This window comes from Carassius auratus, chromosome 34 (assembly GCF_003368295.1).
Source record: "Carassius auratus strain Wakin chromosome 34, ASM336829v1, whole genome shotgun sequence".
Taxonomy (NCBI): Eukaryota; Metazoa; Chordata; class Actinopteri; order Cypriniformes; family Cyprinidae; genus Carassius; species Carassius auratus.
Genome location: NC_039276.1, coordinates 25278829 through 25301294, shown reverse-complemented (window position 1 = coordinate 25301294; position 22466 = coordinate 25278829). Strand labels below are relative to the sequence as shown.

General features: G+C 38.1%; 1 protein-coding gene across 1 annotated transcript; it reads right to left on the bottom strand.

Moving 5' to 3' along the window:
* Positions 1-10707: 10707 nt before the first annotated feature.
* LOC113053619 (uncharacterized) lies at positions 10708-20915 on the bottom strand. Its single transcript, XM_026218784.1, has 7 exons — positions 20256-20915; positions 17046-17267; positions 15993-16163; positions 15724-15855; positions 15462-15631; positions 12529-12765; positions 10708-12051 (listed from the first exon to the last, which is right to left on the bottom strand). The coding sequence occupies exons 1-7, from the start codon at positions 20719-20721 to the stop codon at positions 11863-11865; spliced, it is 1587 nt and encodes a 528-aa protein (XP_026074569.1). The 5' UTR covers positions 20722-20915; the 3' UTR covers positions 10708-11862.
* Positions 20916-22466: the final 1551 nt, after the last annotated feature.

Genomic DNA, 22466 nt, shown 5'->3' with positions numbered 1-22466 from the left:
TTTTATTTTTTGACCCTGGGGAAGATTAAGTTAGCATCAGGGTCCTGGGGCAATTTGTAACAGTTCTGGCTTTTTGCCTCTGTGCAGTTTGCTTACATGCAGTCTTGGAAATTCAAGCGCTGTGCTTTCACTTCTTATGAATCCAAATATAATGGACAGTTAGAGACCGATGACACAAAAATATACCAGCACACCTTTCATGAACTGAGGAAATTAGCTCCTGACAGCAAATAGAACAAGTGCAACTGAACATGTGACTAGTTGACACAGGCTAGAACTACTCAACTGTTCACTATTACTACTGTATATGAATCTATAGAGAGAACAGGTGTTCCTTACTGATGGATAACCTATTACAACCTGATTATTTTAATTCATCTCAGATATTAACGATTATGATTGGACCAAGGAAAAGATACTAAAATACAATCAAAATCCAAATACATACTGAAAATAAATGTCTGAATCATCTGCAATAATGGACATCCTGGTTTTTGTCTTATCAGTCTAGCTAAAAGTGCAATCTTTCCTAAATGTATAATTATGCCAGTCTTGTCTGATTTGTTTCTTTATATTTTATTATTATTATTATTTTTATTTTATTTTTTTTCTCTCGGTTTAACATTTGTCCAAAACTTAAATGGCATAAATGTTCTAATATCTTTTACTTTTAGTAAAAAAAAAAAAAAAAAAACACTTTGTTCTCAAAATGATTGGGAATACTGTTGCAAATAGGACCAGAAACCAGAGCGAAAGTGTCTTCTCTTAGTATAAAAGTTGTATTGTGAAGGGACAGATGCTACACTGCCATAAAGACCTGAGAAGCCATTTGTGTTTCACATGGCTGCAGTAAGCCCTCTCCCACCCAGCCCAGTCTGATGTTAATTAGTTCATAAATTAAGGACATTGACTTTTTTTAAGAGCCAGATGAATGGAAAGAAAGAATGGAAAGATGGCAAATTAAGCACACTTAAAAACAGGCGAAAAATAAACAAAAGAAAAAACAAAAAAGCAAACTTCAAAGAGGGATCTAATTCGTCAGGCGTTTGAAGTGAAAAGACTGAGGCTGGTTCCTCGCCACATGGATTAATGGTCGAGTGAACCGCCAGAGCACCACACGCTCTGCTGTCTCTCTCATTCTGTCATTATCAGTGCTCCGAGACACAGGCTTTTCTTTAATGTGATTTAAGAATAATTTCGAGTTTCTCTTGTTGTTGGTAAGATTACGGTCAGTTTTTCTTACAGCAGTTAGATTCTGTTTGTACATAATTGAGGCGTTGGGTCAGTTTTGCTGAGCTGAGTTATAGATATATGTCTCTACATATTAAGATTGGTTTATAGAAAAAAAGAAACATTTCAAAAAGATACAAATTTGAGATTTAAATAAGATTTTAGTGTCTCTGGTGCTTAGAGAATATAATATAATCTTATTTAAATCTCAAATTTGTATCTTTTTGAAATGTTTCTTTTTTTCTATAAACCAATCTTAATATGTAGAGACAGAAACATGAACTATAAGTGTTCCTGTGGCTCAGTGTGTTAGAGTATTGTGTTAGCAGCACAAGGTTGTGGATTTGATTCCCAGAGAACACATGTTAGGTAAACATTGTTAGCCTGAATGCACTATAAGTGTCTGCTAAATGCATACACTTATTTTTTTTAATTTATAAAAAAGCCATTTGAGAAAGAGTGTTAAAGTTGGACTGGATGGCCGTTTTCAGACCTAATTATTGTGTTGAGCCTCTACTTGAGTGCATTCACATTGCAATGATGTTTTGAATCATAATACATTTTAAACGATTTCATAATCAATGGAAATCTCTGTGATTTAATTTTTAAGTGTCCAAGTTCATACACTAGCTTGGGTTTATTGCATTAAATCAGCCAATACTCTTGTGAGACATTAGGACACAGAGATTAGGTGTGATCACAAGTTCTTGTCTCCACTGCCAATCATTGGGCTGGTGATACCTGCTATGACCTCATCAACACATGCTCTAATCAGTATGGATGATCTCCCTTAATTGAATATTGATTTGTGGAGACACGTTTCTGTTCATTCTACAGATAAGACGCTTTGACGTTTCTTTTAATTATTATAACATTAAAGCTCGATTTTCTGGCTCCTACATTCCTCTTGTGTTATCTGTTAATGATTTCTACAGCTCTTTCCACTCCCTTTTCTTGCTATTTTGTTTAAGATTCTGGTATATTGAAGTGAAATTTTGAAAGGTTTTGTTTGCAAAGAAAAAAACAAACTGATTTTAGATCACATTAGCACTAGCGTTGCACATTATGGTTGTAAATTTGTCAGGGTATAAAATGTCAGCTGTATTCTGTCAATTATTGACTTCTTTTTTACCTCTGCCAGGACAAACTTCACTTATCCTAATATATATTATTTTAGACTAAAGCAGAACCATACCAGAATGGTATTCAGATGGCTCCAGATGGAAACGCCGTAGATCATCTCTGCAGCGGGGCACTTGATATATGGCTAAAAGGGGGCCACCTTCATGCTTCTTTACCTTCTCCATTCCAGACCTTCTTTGTCTTGTCTCTGTTCATCTTTATGCTCTTCGAAACCCTTGATGTCAGCTGGCACTGTCTCACAGAGTTTGCCAGGCTTTGGATCTCAGCAGAGGTCTACCGCTGCACCCATCCTAAAAACATGCGGCAGGTGAAGATTGTCACCCTTCTTTATAATTGGGGTTTCAGCTTTTCCGTGCATGGGACCCCTTCATAGCCCATTAGCACCTGGATCCATAGCTTTCAAAGGCAGTGGAGACTTCCAAACCCTCAGGTGGTGAAATACTTTAAAGTTCGAGGCCCACCTGTCCACGATTCACCTGTGGTTATAATGTAAGGCTGCGTACAGCTAGATAGACTTTGTGTGAAGTTGCAGAGAAAACAATCATTTGCACATACAGCAGCGACTATAATTTAAGCCTAGCTGGTTTATTTGAATGGCTTTTTTTATACTTTTCTTTGTTCGTCTTCATACATACAGGTGAGACAGAACTCCCTCTGATCCTACATTGGTGTAGTTCCTCAGGACAGTGTTCTTTTCAATGATAACATCCGTGAAAACATTCGCTATGGATGCATCTCAGCAAGTGACCAAGAAGCAGAAGAGGCTGAAGTGGTTGCTGATATTCACCATAAGATATTAAATAATTTGACCTGAACGGTAGCATGTGTAATTTTGTTTACAATTTTGAAAGAAAAGATAATATAGGATTGTAACACCATGTAATAATGTTGTAATATCATCCCTTTATGATTACAGGATATGATATTGAGTTGGGTGAAAAGGGTCTGAAGTTGAGCTCACACAATTCTGAAATTCCCTGAATGAAGTGAGTAAAGACTCTCTTGAAGGTTGACAATTAATGATGGGGGTTTGTACTTAATCTGGTTTCTCAAATTTTGCTTTCAGGCTATGCATCTGCTTTAGACAGTCAAATGTTTTAAGTTGATCACACAGATGCAGCGGTTTGTCTGATAGAAAGCTGCTTGGTTTGGAAGTGACTTCTGTCTGAGCTGTGCTACATACATAGCTACACAACAGACAGTGGACAATTTGTCTGTGAAAGTATGCCAAAATTACACTAATGTGACCGCACCTTTATATCTCTCCTAATGCTCCTCTATGACTAGGCCCTGAAATATAGACATGTCATCAGTGCTTTTGTCTACTGCTCTGAATTCTAGGCTTTATCCCTCAGATAACATCATGTATTGATAAAAGCTTTTGTTGGGCCATCTGGGCCACATCTAGCCTTAATTAAATTAATCTATTTGTCCTTAAATCCAGTGTCTTCAGAATAACACACTAGTTCAAAGAAATGAAAGATGTATGAAGGATAACCCAAACAAAAGGCAGCTGTCTCACCAATGAGATAAAGCTATACATGACATACCAGCTGAGCTCATAGTTCACACCTGTGTTTATGCGTAGTCCATTTTTAAACATGTTTTTAGTATCTTCAAGCTTACAAAAGAGAGTATTATTTTTTTCATGATTTTATTATAAAGTTAACTGTACAATTAGATTTACAGCAGTTCAGTTTTTGTTGTTGTTGTTGTGATCGCCCTTGAGCCTAGAACTTTTGCATATATTAACTGCAACTACAGATTTGGCTTTTCTTGTCTTTCTTTTTTTAAATAACAAAAACAGCTTAACTGAAGAGGTTCTGTTGAATCTTGTCAATGAGATTGCATGTGCTTGTCCAATTGGTTATTATACAAAGCCACACATTGCTGGCAACATTTAAAACATCTGTTAAGTGCAGTGGATGATTGACAGGCGAGTGAGCCTTTACTGGCCACTAATAGATTAGTGCTTACACTACAGGTGTGACGTGGTCACATGGGTGTCTGACTACCTCAGTGATCTGACCCCAAAACCTGTCTGCACCTGGATTTAGCGCACTTCACTTGTGTTTATGTACAGTAGTTGGTTATCAAGATATTGGACTTATTATACCAGGTGCTAGCAAACACTTTAGAATACAGTTATTTTACTTACTGTATAACTAATAAGAAATTATTAATAAGGAAAGCATTACTAATAAGGAAGATGTGTGAACTAATCAGTATGTAATACAATCTTATGATTATGTTAAGTAACAGTTAGGTAATCAATCTGTCATACCGCCTGAAGAACTACTACTAATTATCTACTAGTTAGGGTTCAAGAAAAATAACCATGAAGCATTTACTAATGAACAGTTATACACAAGTACATTGAATTGTGACACTTCATATAAATGTTATTAGCAAAAGTAGTAGTAGTATGCAATATTAATAAATGCAATAAATTTGATAGAGTATATGTCTGTGTAGTAAATTGTTTTGTGAGTTTGTTTTGTAAGAATAACTTGCGATAAATTACCTTACTTTTTATATTTTATGTATATACAGTACTGTGTGTATGTGTGCCTCCTCAGCACATACCACATGATCCATTCATTCGATTCCTATATGTAAGGCAAGGAATGAGGGAAAGTGAAAATACAACCAATTAGTTATTAATAAAGAATTATCAGATAATTCTTCAGAACTTATTTCCAACCTGAAACAGTAGGCGTATTCTAAAGTAAAAACATCGGGAACCTATTAGTAATTAATAAAGAATTATTAGATAATTCCGCCAGAATTACTTAGAACCTGAAACAGTATTCTAAAGTGAAAATATAGGGAACCTATTAGTAATTAATAAATAATTATCAAATAATTCTGCAGGGCCTGTTTCGCACCTGAAACAGTAGGCCTATTCTAAAGTGAAATTTTAGTGAACCCTTTAGTAATTAATAAAGAATTATCAGATCGTTTTGTGCAGTCTGTGTCTGAGATGAACTTTGGAGCTGGGTTCTTAACCATTTTCCTGATTGATTTCACACATCTCCATTCCTCATCTCTGCTCCATCAGCTCCAGCCACTCTGCTGTGGCTCCTGTGGTTGTTCATCTATAGAAACCTCTGATTTTGGGGTTTGCTGCTGATTCAACCACATGGTTGTGTACAGTCCCCCCATGGCCAGCAGCTCCTCGTGCTTACAGACAGAGAGCAGTCAGTTACATATTTCTGTTTTTATTTTAATAATGTGAGTTAAAGTTAAGTAACAATCACTAATAATTCATTTGGGAGGAGACGTCTTAAAAACTCCAATTAACAGATTCCTTGTGCAGTGTTCACTGCTCCCTACACTCTGAACACAGGATATCTGTTGAAATTCACTTCACTTGACAAAATGCATTCATTTGGAACACCCTACAACGTCATCAAACACAGGCGACAATCGCGTTATGCATGTTAGAAAAGTTTGATGACATACTTCTTCGAATAGACTACAGTTTAAAATTGTCAGAAAGGTCTGTAAGGTTTCTTAAAATACTTTTGTTCAGCAAGGATGCATTAAATTGAACAAATACATTCCAATGTTAAAAAAAATCTAATGCTTTTCTTTTGAACTTTCTGTTCATCAAAGAATCCTGAAAAAAAGCTTCCACAAAAATATCAAGCTGCACAAGTGTTTTCAACATTGATAATATTAAGAAATGTTTCTAGAGCATTGATTTCTGAAGGCTCAAGTGAGACTGAAGAACTGGAGACTGCTTTGCCATCACATTAATAAATTAAATTTTTAAATGCATTAAAATGGAAATGCTAATTACATTTTATAATTAGCTCACAATACTACTGTTTTACTGTACGTTTAATCGAATAAATGCAGCCTTAGTAAGCATAAAAGGCTTCTTACCAACTCCAAACCTTTGAACAATCTGAAATTTAATATAAATGACCATATGTTTGTTTGATATACAGTACATGTGATAATAACACATCTATATGTATTGATAAAAATATAACTGAATATATTTTGTCACATTTGAAAAGCGCTTTCATAGTCTGACTGATAGTATAAACTCACATTCATATTTACATCTTTCTTTGTTGTCAGTTCATTCAGTTGTACATCCACCTTTCCTGCAGTCTCATCCTCTCTAATTATGCAGTGATTCAGTGCTAATTGCTACAAATGGACATCTTACAATTTATCCACGTTTAATCATTTTGTTTTCAGAGGCTTTGTTAGTCATGAGATGAAACACGGTACAAATATGTACTGAACTATTGTTTTTTCCAAGAATCGTTTCACCTCTAGTCCACACGAGAGTGTTTGATAAAGGTCTGCTGTGTCCTCAACAGAAAACACATGTGCACCTGCTAGTTGTTAGTGTGGAATTATTTTGTATTAGCGTTTTATGAGAAGAGCGAACACATTTGACATCGATTCAAACGCCTCACTCACTTCCTCTCCTCTGGTCACCTTTTTTTTCTCATCTTTCCGTCTTACATTCCACCACTCTCATACTTCTGCCGTCGCTCTTGGAAAGCGTCTCTGGCCATCCAGCGTCTCTGTTTTCCCTCTGTCTCTCATTGCTCCCCTCTTTAGTAAATTGTAAACACATCAGGATCAGAGTCTGCGAGCTTTGATCCTGTCCGGTCTCTGAGACAGTGGTGTCACTTTGATCTGTTTTGGGGTGGTGGTTCTGTGGTTAGCGATCAATAAAGAAGTCTCCGCTCCTTTGTTTGATGATGAAGGACAGCTGAGAGAACATCCTCGAGAAGGGTTTGGGTGTGAATGAAAGTAGTGTGTGTGGATTAGATTAAGAGGGATCTAGTTCTTAAAAACTCTGCTGCTGCTTTAAATTAGGGAATGCGTTTACAGTACATCAGCAGCTGAATCATTCTGCTCTGCCCTGATTGGTCAGATGGCCCAGTCTGGTGTGATTGGTCTACCATGTACAACGCTTCTAGAAAACAATACACCCATATTTCCATATTTTGAATGCTCAAATGAAAATATAAACATCTATTATTTATCATACTTGGGAGTATATTTTATTTTGGGAGACAACATATGTATCGATCATGTACTTTCAGCTTTACAACTTTGCTGATCGTTTACATTCACATACAGCTACATTACACACTGCATGAAAGGCAATACTGGAAATTGCATAATGGGGCAGTTTAAGTTACATAAGGACCGAACACACGAACTTGACTTGTATTCTAACCTTAATAAATGTGTTCCACTGGGTGATCAAAAGTTTAATCAAGCAAGTAGACAAGTGGTCAAGTGCAAAGAAGTGTGGGAGAGGGACAGGCCTTCTTCGTGATGGGCGGATTGCAGAACAAGGAAGGTCCGTAGCCCTCAGAATGGCCAGATCCCAGGCGGTATAAAAGAGGAAATGTGACACCCTCTATGTCCTGACTTAGTGAAATTCATTTGGTTCGGTGGAGAGTGAACCATAGAAGATGTGTTGGGACAGACAGGGTCTTCTTCTTCCTTAGGAAACCTAAGATCTGTGTGTGAGTGTGTGTCCCAGAGGCAGTGTTCCTGTTATCAGTCGATCTGTAGTCTTAACCTGAGGGCCGTCTGAGTGCGTCCTCATCTTTCCAAAGACAGGATATAGTCTCTAAGTGTCCGAGTGATCCATACCCTGCCTGATCGGTGTGTCCTGTCTCACTGCAGGCCCTCAGGTAGTACACACACACACAGAGTCCCTGACCTGACGTACACACACACACACACAAACACACACACACACACACACACACACACACACACACACACACACACACACACACACACACACACACACACACACACAGAGCATACCACTAATGGACTTTTCCATTCATTCTGGCCATTCAGTCCTGGTTTTAACCCTGTGCTCACTGTCCTGCACTTCTTCCCTTTGATATATGAGCTACAGCCAACAGACCGTCCGCAAGACACACACAGCCATCAGGGATGTAACTCCACACCTCGCAGATTCAGCCCTGACTGACAGTGCTATGTAAACACAAGTCACACTGGCCTTTAACCAACAGGAACAGTGTATCAGAATACACACCTTCACAGGAAGGGAGCGAGGAGGGAAGGTCCATTCAGGGAGGTGAAGGGTTAAGACTTTCAAAATAGAGGAATTAATAGATACACCTTGTGCTGCCCCTTAATATGTTACATCCTGAAAAGAGACGTCTGTGGTCTGGAAAATCTCTGGGAAAAGGTTTGACAGAGATGGTGGATGCTAGGTTCTCATGGTTAATGGTAAACCTGGAAGTATCAGGGAATTTTAAAATAGGGATTTTTCAGGCTTGGAAAAGTCATCAAAATATTCAGATTATACTGTATAATACAATACAATATAATTTAATACAATATAATAAAGTATTTATAAATACATACATTAAAATCCATATCCAGTAACTCTTGAGAAATTGTGGAATATTTAAGAGTCCATATCCAGTAAGGAGAAGGAAAAAAAGAAAGAAAGAAAGAAAAAAAAACGGTAAAACGAATGTACATTTGTTAGTATTTATAAATCATTGTGTTCAACTAAAAATATTCAGACATAATCTGTTTTAAGTGCAATATATTAAGAATAATTTAAAGATAATTATCCAGTAAGGACAAACAGCTGGAAACCTTCACATTTTTTATTGGCTATGAATCAACCTAACTATAGGTTGAATATTCAGACATTGTATAATATAACAATGGTTTTAAGTTAAATGTATTGCCAGTAAGGATGAACAACTGGAAAACCTATGGATATTATTAACCAAAATATGTGGCCATGTTATTAATTTATACAGGTAATAATCCACTTTTGCGGCTCTTACAGAATGCTTCCTCGGGTCCATTTGAAACTTCTGGTTTCGTAACTTCCATTACGATGAGAACATTTTACACACTCTCATTCCCAGAGCTCAATGCCCCATACTGCGTCTGCTTCACTTTTGATGTCATACTTTCAAAGTAATTGATGCTTCAACAAACTTGACCCTAGACCGACCCTCCTAACTCTGTTTTAGCAATCTGAGAAAAGGAATTGAGATGGTCTTGAGAGTTTCCTTGCCCTAAAGTGTTTTCTGGAGCCAGAGGGAAGCTTTCATTTGGCTTCTCCAACCCCCTGTGAAGCTGAACCGCTCTAAAGTCCCTTTAAGATGAGCTAGTCTACTTTGGCAGCCATCTTGGCAATGCCCTGGGCAGCTGTTTTCAGTCTAGGTTATAGCCAAGCAGATCTCCAATTTTAACGGTTAAGTCAAAAATCTCAAAAACTGTTGGCTGTGGTGAAGTTTAAGTCACATTTTTCAAGTAAAAACAGAAATATGTAACTGACTGCTCTCTGTCTGTAGGCACGAGGAGCTGCTGGCCATGGGGGACTGTACACAACCATGTGGTTGAATCAGCAGCAAACCACAGAGTCAGAGGTTTCTATAGATGAACAACCACTGGAGCCACAGCAGAGTGGCTGGAGCTGATGGAGCAGAGATGACGAATGGAGATGTGTGAAATCAATCAGGAAAATGGTTAAGAGCCCATTGAGCTCCAAAGTTCATCTCAGACACAGACTGCACAAAAGTAACGAAGAGTGTTTCTCCAGGAAAGGTCTCATTAAAATTAATAAATCACTGAGTATCTCTAAACATGTCAAAGGCTAATAATGCTGGGACGAACATTTCTATTCACACTTCCTATTTCGGTGTTCATGTTACTGTAATGTACTGTGTGTGTGTGTGTGTGTGTGTGTGTGTGTGTGTGTGTGTGTGTGTGTGTGTGTGTGTGTGTGTGTGTGTGTGTGTGGAATGTGCACAAGTTGGCCAAGTACTTCATTTTAAAACGAAACTTAAAAAAGAAAGTCTAAATAAATACAACCCTGACTATGTACAAAAGTTAATTTATTTAGAGTATTTACATCTTTCCACTCCAGCTATAGTTTAACACAAACAATGACATGTATAATCATTTAAGACCATTAAAACTCATTCATTAAGTAGGACATGATAGAAATATTCACAGGATAACACATTTCTGAACTATACAAAACAGATATTTATCTTGAATGATTTAGGCTTGGAGTTAATGATTGATTACAATGCACTGAGGTTTGATGGGGCTTTGGCCCACTTACATCAATATTGTGAAAAAAGCATGACGAAATCGATGGACTCCATCTGAGTGTTTAAAAGTTTGGGGTAAGGTTTCTTTATTTCTTTCTTATTTTTTATGATGTAAGGACACATTAAATTGATCAGAATTGACAGTTAAGACATATATAATGTTTTAAAGTTTTATATTTTAAATAAATACTGTTCTTTTGAACTTTCTATATCCATCAAAGAACCCTTAAAAACAATGTTTTCACAAAAATATTAAGCAGTACATCTGTTTTTAAACTCTGATACAAAATAAATGTTTCTATAGCACCAAATCAGCATATTAGAATTAATTCTGAAGGATAAACTAAAAGAAATAGCAACTTTATTTAAAATGGTCATTTTCCAAATATAGCCGTTTCTACTGTATTTTTGATCAGATAAATGCAGCCGTGATATAAGAGACTTCTTTCAAAAACATTTTAAAAGAATCTAACTAACCCCAAACTTTTGAATGATAGTGTACATTTCTGACCAAGTAGATATACTGTGGAAAAATATGATCATACTGCCTGTAATTTCTGAAGAATGTGTATGCATTCCCACAGGAGCTGGCGTGGGGCCTGAAAGACCTTCTTGTCACTGTCAACATTATCGGTGGCTGGCGTTTAAATGTTTGCGGAGATAAGGGAATACTGCGGACAGAGTGGTTAGTAATAAGAGGTCTGACTTAAATACATGCTTGCAGAGCCCAGTGTCTGCTAGGGTCCAGACATGGTGAGGGAACATTTCTCATTACTAAATCATGCTGGACCGCACTGTACCTTACAGAGCTGAAGAAGAGACAAAGAGATTTGTCCTGAGAGTGTAAGGTGTGTTTCATTGTTCAGTACCAGGCGCGCCCTGGGTGATGACCCACAGAAGAGCACTCTGGTAAAGGAACGTGGATGCCCCTGAGCTGAACCCCCACGGCAGGCAGAGAGAGGAGAAGTTTGCATGGGATGCTCCCTACGGGACGCCTTCTAAGGAGCGGCAAGCAGGGGAACTGAGGTTCAAAGTGAGGACACATCAGACACTTTCTCTCTCTGTGTGCTGCATTTCCATCTCTTCTGTCGATCTCTTAAGCGTGCATTATGTAGTCCCCGTTTCCTAAAGAGCTTGTCAATGTCTATGTGCATCAGTGGGTGAATTAAGTGCGCTCACACAGGTGTTTGTGTGTGTGCGTGAGAAAAGGGCTGGTCATAAATTTGAGTTTTGTTCATTATACAAAAGTCATGTTTCTAGGACTACTCGTTGGTACTTGTTTTCCATGGAAGTACTCCACTGAAGTGTCCGAGTTATGTACTTGGAACAGTAGAGTTGGTTCTAGTCCTCCTAAAAGTCCTGGAAACTGTCAGTACACTCAATTCCTGCTATTGTCAGTCTTGGGCCTTTTTTGGTACCACAGAGCCGTGGGGAGGTTCTGGCAGCCCATGTACTCCTTCCTCATTTCGGCTTCGGTGAGAGGAGGGGTGGAGTTACACGGAGCACCAGCCAGAGTCACGTTCAGCAATCCCAGAGCAGCATCACCCAGTCGGGACGTCCCAGAACTCTAATGTTAGATTAAGCATAGAGAGCAGAGTGAGTTTAAAGTCTTCATACGATAGCTTTATGAGGAAAACAGGCAGGCAGAAATGTAAGTTATGCCACAGATGATCTGAAATATAAATGTCATATTGGCTTCAAAAAAGATATATCGACACAACATTGGCTACCATTTGTCCTGTGACCATTTTCAGTCAAAACTAACTTTTTGGATTTGGCTCTGTTTCAACGGACAAAGCCGTCATTACAGTAAAGACGACAGAATAAAGAGCATAGGTCATGTAGACTGTGTTTATGATGTAGGTCATAAATGTATAACTTGCCGCTGTCCCTTTTCTTTTTTAGTACAAGGAAAAAAGAAAAAGTTAGGATATTCATTTACACTTTACAGTAAGGTCCCATTAGCTAACATTAGACCACTGATCAATTAAAATGAACTAACAATCTGAAGAGAGTAGCTTCATGAAGGCTTGTTAAGTCTGACCTTACTGAGGTGGTCTATGAGGCACTCGGAAGGGTGCAGAGAGGCCCAGAACTCAGCTGTGTGCCCCCAGGGCAGGCCGTTCAGCAGCACGACATTGACGTGTTTGAGAGATCCCGTCAGTCTCTTGCTGAGGACTCCACTGTAGCTCTGCTCCACAAAGAGCAGCACTCGGCTGGCCCTGCACCCGGCCAGATCCGCCAACAGTTCACCCACAGAGTAACGCTCCTTCAGATCTGCCTGGAGAGACAAATATATTTATACCATGAAACCATTGTATTGAGCTGTCAGACCAAGTGACATGTTTTATAGATTTTGCATTAGAATGCTGTTTATTAAAGCAGTAATCCACAAAAGTCTGTACATTACAGTGATTTTTGTATGGGTAAGGGTTGTTCATAAGCACAACAGGTAGGTAAAAGCAGTATAATGCAATGACTCGAGTGGATAATGCTTTTATAAAACTCAGGCAACCGTCACAGGCACTGTTCAAAATGTTAACATTGGTGAGATTGTTTCATTGTATTTTTCAGAAGTCCCTCAAGGTTAAGGTTGCACTGATTTGATCAAAGGTGCTGTAAAAAAAATGTATAATGTGAGCATTACTCCAGTCTTCAGTGTCCTTAAGAAATATTAATAATATGAATCATCTAATAGGCTGATTAGGTGCTCAAGTGAAAGTGACATTCAGCCAAGTATGGTGACCCATACTCAGAATTTGTGCTCTGCATTTAACCCATCCAAAGTGCACACACACAGAGAAGTGAACACACACACTGTGAACACACACCCGGGCAGCCATTTATGCTGCAGTGCCCAGGGAGCAGTTGGGGGTTCAATGCCTTGCTCAAGGGCACCTAAGTCGTGGTATTGAAGGTGGAGAGAGAACTGTACATGCACGCCCCCCACCCACAATTCCTGCTCGCCCGGGACTTGAACTCAAAACCTTTCGATTGGGAGTCCAACTCTCTAACCATTAGGCCACGACTTCCATATTTATTTATTATTATTAATTTTTTTTTTTTTTTTTTTTTACGTTTATATTGTAATTTCATCGAATATGCAAGGCTTTGTATTTTTTTTTTTTTTTTTTTTACTAAAACGACTGTGGTCTGATTTAAGGCACTTCAAGGGGAGAGCTGACATTCATTTGTCCTGGCATTCATGTTCACGGCAATTGATGAAATGAACAGTTAGCCGTAATCTTTCAATTACTTAAGAAGAAATTAGCAGTTTCCTGCGGGAAGTCCTGGTCCTGTGTGGTCTTTGTCTCTCAAGCCCCCCTTTGTCACTACATCCCTGTCTGGGGATCAGGTTGTGGCCTGTGTCCCTAGAGAGTCGGTCCCCATTGTCATGGCTTTACTGTGCAGTCTGCTCCCTTCTGTCTGCCCTGCTTTAAACATACGGCCGGGATTACAAGCCACCTTTTGCAAAGGATTATGGGATTCTGGTGAAAAAACAGGAACGTACTTTATAAAAGCAATATAATTTAATGTGTGCACAGTTGTATTAATGATAGATAAAAGAGGCATGAGGTGGATGGCTGGTCTATTGTGAGTTGATAAAAGGAGTTGTCTGTGTTTCTTAATAAGATTGAGGGTTTAAGTCAAGATTGTGCTGTATTTCTCTATGAAATTAGATCTAATCTCTCTCGTGTTTCTTGTTAAGTGAGGAGTCTGCTCTGGATTGTCTTTGTGCAAATACATTTTGACAAAACATCCCCTCTTGTATGTTTGCTGCACAGGTGGTGCTCTCATTAGCAGCACTAAAAATACTCCATGTACTCATAAGACAAGAACCACCAAAGTGCAAAGTGTCTACAGATTCATCCCTTCCGAGAAATGAACAGATGAGAGTCAACCAGAAGTCAGTTTCCATACTTTTATCCTTTGGTTAGTGGACACTTTGAAGTGGTGGGCTCGGGGAAACACGTTGGATGAATTCACGAGAAGATAAAGAATTCCTGAACTCTTCTTACTCATCTGTTCTCTCTGTGCTTCCAGGAACCCTCATATTTGAAACAAATCTACCTCAGCACTTTCAGAATTAAACAGTATAGGCCTGACTGTGAAAATATAATCCTGTTACAAAATCCACAGAACTAAAATATTTCCAAAAAACTCAGTGATTATCAGCCACTACGGAGCACAACAGTTGGGTTCTAGAAGTAAAAATACCATTTCCACCCCCCCTCCATAGAAAAATAGATTTTTAATGGTAATGTAAAACCACCCTAATGTGATGTCTGAGATTAAGTAATAAAACGTGCTTCTGTACAGACCTTAAGTGAGTGGAGTCAGTGTGATTTCAATTTTATTCTTTAACTATATTACTAACTATGACAATATAAAATAACTGTTTTCTATTTTAATATATTTTAAAATGTAATTTGATGCAAAGCTGAATTCTCTGCATTATTACTCCAGTCTTCAGTGTCACATGATCCTTCAGAAATCATTCTAGTATGCTAATTTGGTGTTCAAGAAACATTTTTAATTATTACCAATTTTGAAAACATTTGTTCTGTGCCGTGGTGCATTTTTATTTTAAATCTTTTGTAACATTATAAACATATTTATTGTCACTTTTGATCAACTGAATGCATCCTCGCTGAATAACATGCAAATCTTTATTATTTAGCTTATAGCTTTATTATTTTATACTTAATTATGATAAAACTATAATAAAATTTCACATTTAAAAATTTTATATGATTGATTTTGTCATTCACAGTGCTTCATGGCATGAGGAGTTTTTTTCCCCCTCATTTTTATATATTATATGTTTTGTATTAGTAATTTGTTGTGCTCTATAGTAATTCTTATAGTTTCCATTACACTCAGAGTTTGAACATCAGCTTCAGTGTATCCAGTCCTACTGCAGCACTAGACATACTGTGCAACCATCAAACCATCTGAGCAGACGCACACACTCACAATGCCGTTGTTATTGCGGTCCCAGAGCAGCATGGTGCCGTCATTTCGTGTGGGGCTGTTGAGGTACAGAACAAGAGAATCCACACAGTGCTGCTTTCGGCAGATGTAGGAAATGTGGTTTCTGATCACCTCTTTCTCTGTGGCGGGATACATCCCCTCTGTCTCTTTAGCTGTAGAAATAAAAACAGATGTTGAATCTGAATATAAAGCATTAGGGCAAACACCCCAATAAAAGCTTAAATTACTTGAAACGTCCTCTGACCTGCAACCTGTCCATTCCCAGCAAAGAATGTCTTTATGTGGTCCTTATGGAAGCCGTTGTTCCTTAGCATCTGGTGGAGGAGCTGCAGGTTCTTCGCATGTTGTTGGTATGTTATCTGCTCCTGCCAGCCACCTGCACATGTACAGGTTAAAGGTTATGTAGGAGCAGCATACCTGAGACAGCTGATCCAGGTATTCATCCAGCATTTCAAACATCAATAGGCTGATCATACAAATGAGTTCTCTGAGTCATTCTTTTTGTTTGTGTACCTGACAGGAGAACAGCATGATCACAGGTCTGGTAAAGGCGGCAGGACAGGTGTGTGGCCAGGCGTTGCTGATGGCACCGGCGGGTGTTTTTATTGAGCTCACAGCTGGAGATGGGCGTGCTGGGGCTGGTCAGTGGCAAAGGCTGCGGGCATCTGGCAAAGTCTGGGTGATCTACAGCAATAAACACGTCGCTTAGCGTTTGAGGTGAGCAGCATTATAAAGTAGGAGAGAGGAATCTTTTTCAGACCCAAACACGGCTTGATTAACTCTTAAATATTATAATTATTATGAAATATAACTCAGACATTTTACTAGGAGCTTTACACATCCTTGAACTCTGAATAACTGAACTGTGGCAACACAATTACCAGCAAAATGAATCTGTGTAATAAAAAGTAGCGGCTGTGAACATAGCTTAACATTAGATAGTTATTCAACTCTGTGCTATAGCTATATTCAACTATTATTTTTGCATTATTAGTTATAAGATTATTGAACAAATATTATGAAATAACTTAATTTACTGCCATTTTCAGTGTTTCATCAGGTTGCAGCGGTCCGGTGGTATAAGCAGAGCTCAGAAAATTTGTGTTGTAATTATGTGTTCTACAAGGATGTGAACTTTTTTTCTCATACTTTTAGTAATTCTAACGTGACTTTGGATACAGTTGTAAAAGTACTGTAAATTATTTTTGCACTGTAAATCATGTGTGCGATAGGTAAGAAATCACACCTGTCTCTGTGACAGCAACAAAAAAAATTTAGCAGTTAGAAATGCTCAACCAGAAATGTCTTTGGAGGGTGTGTTTTTGGAGCAGAGGCATGTGTTTGAAGTATGCGAAATCGTGGGAGTTGGCAAACCAGATCAAATCACATACACCACCTTTAAATAAGCCGGATTCAGGTTCCTTTTATTCAGGATTTAAATAACTTGTTTAACCTGGCCTAATTGTGAAGTGTGCTTGTTTTGCTCCTAAGAGTCTTCCTAAGAGTGTGTCATTGACCTTATTAAAGATTATTAAAGATTTTGAACTTTACAGTTCATTCACTCACCTACACAGCGCAGGCGCTGGGTTCGGTTGCTGTCTTTCACTCCCACAACCAGGGGGAGAAAGTGAATCTCACAGAGGCCGCTGCTTTGCTCCACTCGGCTGGTTCTGCCCGTCGTACTCCTGAGGACCCTCGCCTGGCTCGCCATACGGTCGCTGCGACTCCTCCTCCGCTTCAGCTGGTTCTGGCACCGTGTCTTCACAGCCATCGTCAAGCACTCGTCCCCTGTATTCATGTTGCATGAAACAGTTACTGCACAAATACAATCTGCTAATAGTTGCTTACACTCTTAAAAATGGAGGTTCAAAAAAGTGTTTTTTGCAATCATGCCATTGAAGAACCATGTTGGATTCCACAGTAAACCTTTAAGTGAACAAGTCTTGAAAGAACCCTTTTTTTGTCTTAGTGTAAAGAGCATTTTAATAATCAAATAAGCTTTTTCCACTATAAAGAACCTTTTGTGCAATGGAAAGATTCTATGGATGTTGAACCACAGATGTCAATAAAGAACCCTCATTTTTAAGAATAGAGATACATCCATTATCCAAGCAAGAATCCATGATAAAAAGGGATGTTTTAGTACATTGTTTGTGGATGATTCAAGAACATACCAGTGTCAATATTCACCCAATAATGTTTATGTGAAAATCACATGACTTGGATAAATGGGAACCTTCACTGTCATTTGTCCAGGGTTTATTGCTCTTTTGTTGTCATGTGATCATCCACCTGGCTTTAATAAGGAACAGCTTCCTGTGATGCTAATTTCTACCCTGAGAAAGTGACGAAGAGTGGCTATCCTTTCAGGAAAAGCAATAATAATGAGTTTTAAACAGGCATAGCATCCGACTGGGCAGAGCAGCATGCATTCCTTCAGTAATCTGCCATAACTGCAAACTATCCATTCAGGCACATGCTGCATTTTAGACAAGACTGCAGCAGGGCTACTGACGCCAAGCAATTTTTATCAGTTGCACGCTGAGGAAGTCTGAATTAGGAGCACAGGAGGTGTAATCACAAGCCATTGTAAATCTATTTCACTTAAGTAAAATCGTTTCTTGCAGTGCAATGTTTCCTTGGCTGGCCCTGATTTGGGAATGTGGGGTAAGACAACATCAGTAGCCCTAATGAGTCCCTTTCTGTGGTCAGTTGTATCCGGAGGCCCATTACAAAAAAAAAAAAAAAAAAACTGAGAGACTTGGGATGATTTTAAATCTGGCCAGAACTAAACCCAGCTTTCATTCCAGTCTCTGGTTCTCAACCACATCTTCAGATTAGATGGTCAAGTTTGGACACAGCGAGACTTGAAAACGGTTCCAGATTTGAACCGTCACAAAAGCCCTTCATGTGTAAACCAGAGCAGTTCTGTTTATCATTTCTAATGTGTCCGCTCATTATTGCCCTTCCTGAGCTTTATTTTGTCACCAGTTACTAAATATACTTCTTGAAACAATTTGATTTGAGGAAGGTTGGAGGCCTGACATGTGTGCTTTGCCTTTAAGAACATTCTTGCAATTAAAGTTTATTTAAATATATTTACATACCTACAGTGTCTCTAAGGCAGATTCATCAAAGAATCCTGAAAATACAGAATACCATGGTCTCCACAAAATAGTTTTCAACATTAATAATAATAAGAAATGTTTCTTGAGCAACAAATCTGCATATTATAATAATTTCTAAAGGATCACTTTAAAAGTAATGATGCTGAAAATTCAGCTTTGCATCACAGGAATAAATGCGTAGACTGTAAATTCACTTAAAAATTTCACCAGATGAAACATCTTAGTAAATGGAATTTTATGCAAATAATTGGATACGGATATCTTTTTTTCCCTACTAGCATAAATGTTCAGCTTCAGCTGCAGCCAATATGAAATCATATTGAAATAGCCTAGTCAAGATTTTAAATGACTTTGTTCTGGATGTTATTAGTACATCCGCTGTCATTGCAAGACTTTAAGACAATCTGATGCTTACTTTCATAGCAGTCGTTTGGAAAATGGTTTGTGCCCAAATAAATAAAATGTTTAAGTTTGGTTTAGAGGTGATGGGTTGACTTGTGCCCTTCACCGTAGTGGACTGGGGGCACAGCTGGGCGCTGAACCCAGTGTTAAGGACTAAACTCTCAGTTAGAATGAATTATTGACCGCTCTTATTGTGAATGCATGACTCTTGGCTCAGTCATGCGTCTGCCCTCCACTTTCCCTACAGGGGGTCCGTGGCCAGACTGCTCCTAAGAGCAGATCCTCGTGCAGACCTCTCAGGCTAATTCACACACCTCACACGCAGCTTCGTGACACAGGGCAGATGACCTTTGTTTCTGTCATAAAGTCATGAAAAATCATCTATTCTGTTTTTTTATAAAACAAAACTAAGTTTTAATGATGTTCATTTACCCTTTTCAAACAACTTAAAGCTGTCAGTTTGACTTTTGCATGTGCATGATTTTATGACACTGTAGTCCAATTCACAATTATATTTTAAGTTTTAAAATGTATTTGAATAAATAAATATAATGCATTATAGTATTCATGTTACAGTGTAATTTGTTACTTATATGTAATTATTTTGTACAGTTTTTAACTGCTGTAAATACACATCATTATAGTGATCAGCATAATTACATATAATGACATTTAATGTCATTATAATTAGTAAGGAGTCCTGATAGAAGTAACACCCTTTTAACCATGGTAATTTACACCAAATACCACAGTTACTACAATAAAACAGATCATTTGGAACTGTCGAAATTATTAAAGGGTCTTAAAAACACTTGTTGGTGTATTCAACTATATCAATGAAAGTGCAGACGGGCTTCATCCCAACATTTTTACATTCCAGACTCGATGAAACATTTGGGTCTATTATTAATGTAGGATATAGCTACAGCTCATAAATCATGACATGAACATGTAAGTGGTCACAATGATAGCCAGTCCATAGGCATACACATTTTTTTCAATTGTAGTTTTAACTTTTAAACTTTCAACTTTATATTGGATCTTGTTAGGCAACTGAAATTTTTGTTGTCATTTTTTCATTGAAATAGGCTACATGCATTCGTGTGAAAACTTAAATAAATGGGTTCCTTTATTGGGTTCGGTTAATTAAGTTTTGAATATATCTTTTAATTCGCTCAAGTACAATTTCTGTCTCTCGTAGACTGATGATTTTAAATCTCAGGTTGGACGGATTCATTTCACTCACCCAGATAAATGCCGTCCATATGAGCACATTTCTTCTTGGTTATGTTGAAGTCTACATAGAACAGAACCACCGGGTGTCCGAAACTCTCGCCGGGGCTGGGGTCCAGCAGTAGCACGGCGTCGTGCGTGCTCGCGCCCGGGTACAGCTCTTCATTCGTCCTGCTGTCATCATCCGCGCTCGCGTCCACGGTGAAGCCGCTCTGTTTGGACTGCAGCGCGCCGCTCGAGTATGAGTCCGGCAGGATCGTCAGCACTTTCCCTGAGCCGGACTCGGACACGTACACGACCACCCCACTCAGGTGCAGGTGGGACAGCTTCTTGCACTCGCTCTCCGGCAGAGAGACCCTCCGGCACAGGTTGAGCTTCAGGTACTGGAGTCCAGTTCTGACCCAGCGGTCCAGACGAGACCCGCAGCACTCGCCAATGAGTAAACCACAAATGAGAAGAGAAATGCACTGGAGCTTCATGCTTTGGCTTTATACTCGGAAAAGTTACTTTTAAAACAGCTTTGTTCTGCTGAAGGTGTCTGTTGGACAGTCACGGGTCTTGTGAAGTTTGGAGAGATGCGACTGTCTTCATTAAAGGTGCTCAAAGCAGCATCTAGAGGGAAAGTTAATGTGCTGTTACTCCCACAGGCTCTGACATGCTGTTGAACAGAGGAAGGAGAGAGACAGACAGACAGACAGACAGAGAGAGAGAGAGAGAGAGAGAGAGAGAGAGAGAGAGAGAGAGAGAGAGAGAGAGAGAGAGAGAGAGAGAGAGAGAGAGGATGGAGCTGCCTTTCAGGTAATTAATTTAACAAAAAAGTTTGACTTTTTTTCTAATTCTAATGATTAATTACATCAAATATACTCTAAAAGGAAAACAACTTTTAGTAGGCTATGTTTGAAAGTCAGTAACTGTAAAGTGCTGACAGATCACATGCATCTGTCTGGATCTGGATACACTTGTGCAAAGTGGCTCTAAAGCACAACATTGCAGTTTTATAAAGTGATTTATTTATTCATTTATTTTAAATATTTCATCATTCATTTAACATCATCAGTCAAAATACGTGGTAACAAATTGCATTTATTAAACTTATGAATCGTGTTTACTGCAATAAATAATAAATTCATCTAGAACATGCTGAGATACAGTTATGTCTTAAAGAAACAATGTTGTTTAGTTGAGTTTGATATTACAAGCCTCATGCACAAGGTTATGGAACTATAGGTGTTTTTGTAGAAAATTACAGTTTTCCAGAGAATTTGGCATTTCTATATCAACTTTGTTATCAGTTTAACATACACATAATTTAAGACTGTTTATGGCTGTTTGTAAGATAATTGTGGTATATAAACTTCCTAAAAAGATGATGATGATGATGATGATGATGATGACCATAAGAAAAAAGTTTTTGATGGAATAATTAAAACCTTAGCAAGAAATATATATGGTGGTAACAATTTTATTTCCACATTACAGTGCTGTCACATGCCATGAAGTCTTGTCCTTGAGAGATTGAGGCAAACAAATCCTCAGGGTAGTCTAAAAATCTGATATAAAAAAATCTATATATATACTTATATATAGTGGAAACCACCCATATGCAAAACCCCCACAACATTGTCGTCCAATGAAAACAACAAATTTTAAGAAATTCGGCACGTTATTCTTGATTGGATGCAGTGATTTGAAGTTATTGCATCTAACCCGAGGGTGGCGCTGTTTTCTCATTTATTGTGAATTAGGGCACCTCCACATGGTCATATTTAGCTTAACAACCTGTCCAACCAATAAGAACCAACTTTTTTAATAACAGATCTTTATTTGAATGATGGTGATTAATTTCATTTACAGTTTATCAGCATATTCTCTTAAAGAGTGTAATTTGATATAAATATATAATAGAGAGCACTCAGGTCTCCTGCACATTAAAAAATTGATTTATTTGCAGTATTATTTTACCATATACTTTTAAGATTTAAGATATTTTTATGAGCTCATATTGTTAGAAACGTCCTTCATGACTGTGCAGTTTTAAAGATTGTCTGAGAGCTTCTTAATGTAATTATATGCCTCTGTGCCATTAATTACACTTAATTAGAAACATGATCTTGTACTTGTAAGGTCACTCTTTTATTTTCCCATCCTAATTAGGAAACTTTTATTGTATGCTATATATTTGGATACTGTGACATTGGGACTGTGTCTGAAATTTGCTGATCTC

What these genes read in the sequence shown, in the direction of transcription:
- LOC113053619 (XM_026218784.1), bottom strand. Translation starts at nt 20,721, where the DNA reads ATGAAGCTCCAGTGCATTTCTCTTCTCATTTGTGGTTTACTCATTGGC. An exon ending in TGGGAATGGACAGGTTGCAG is followed by an intron (nt 15,632 to 15,723) that starts GTCAGAGGACGT and finishes TTATTTCTACAG; the next exon opens with CTAAAGAGACAGAGGGGATG. An exon ending in TCATAGACCACCTCAGTAAG is followed by an intron (nt 12,052 to 12,528) that starts GTCAGACTTAAC and finishes ATCTAACATTAG; the next exon opens with AGTTCTGGGACGTCCCGACT.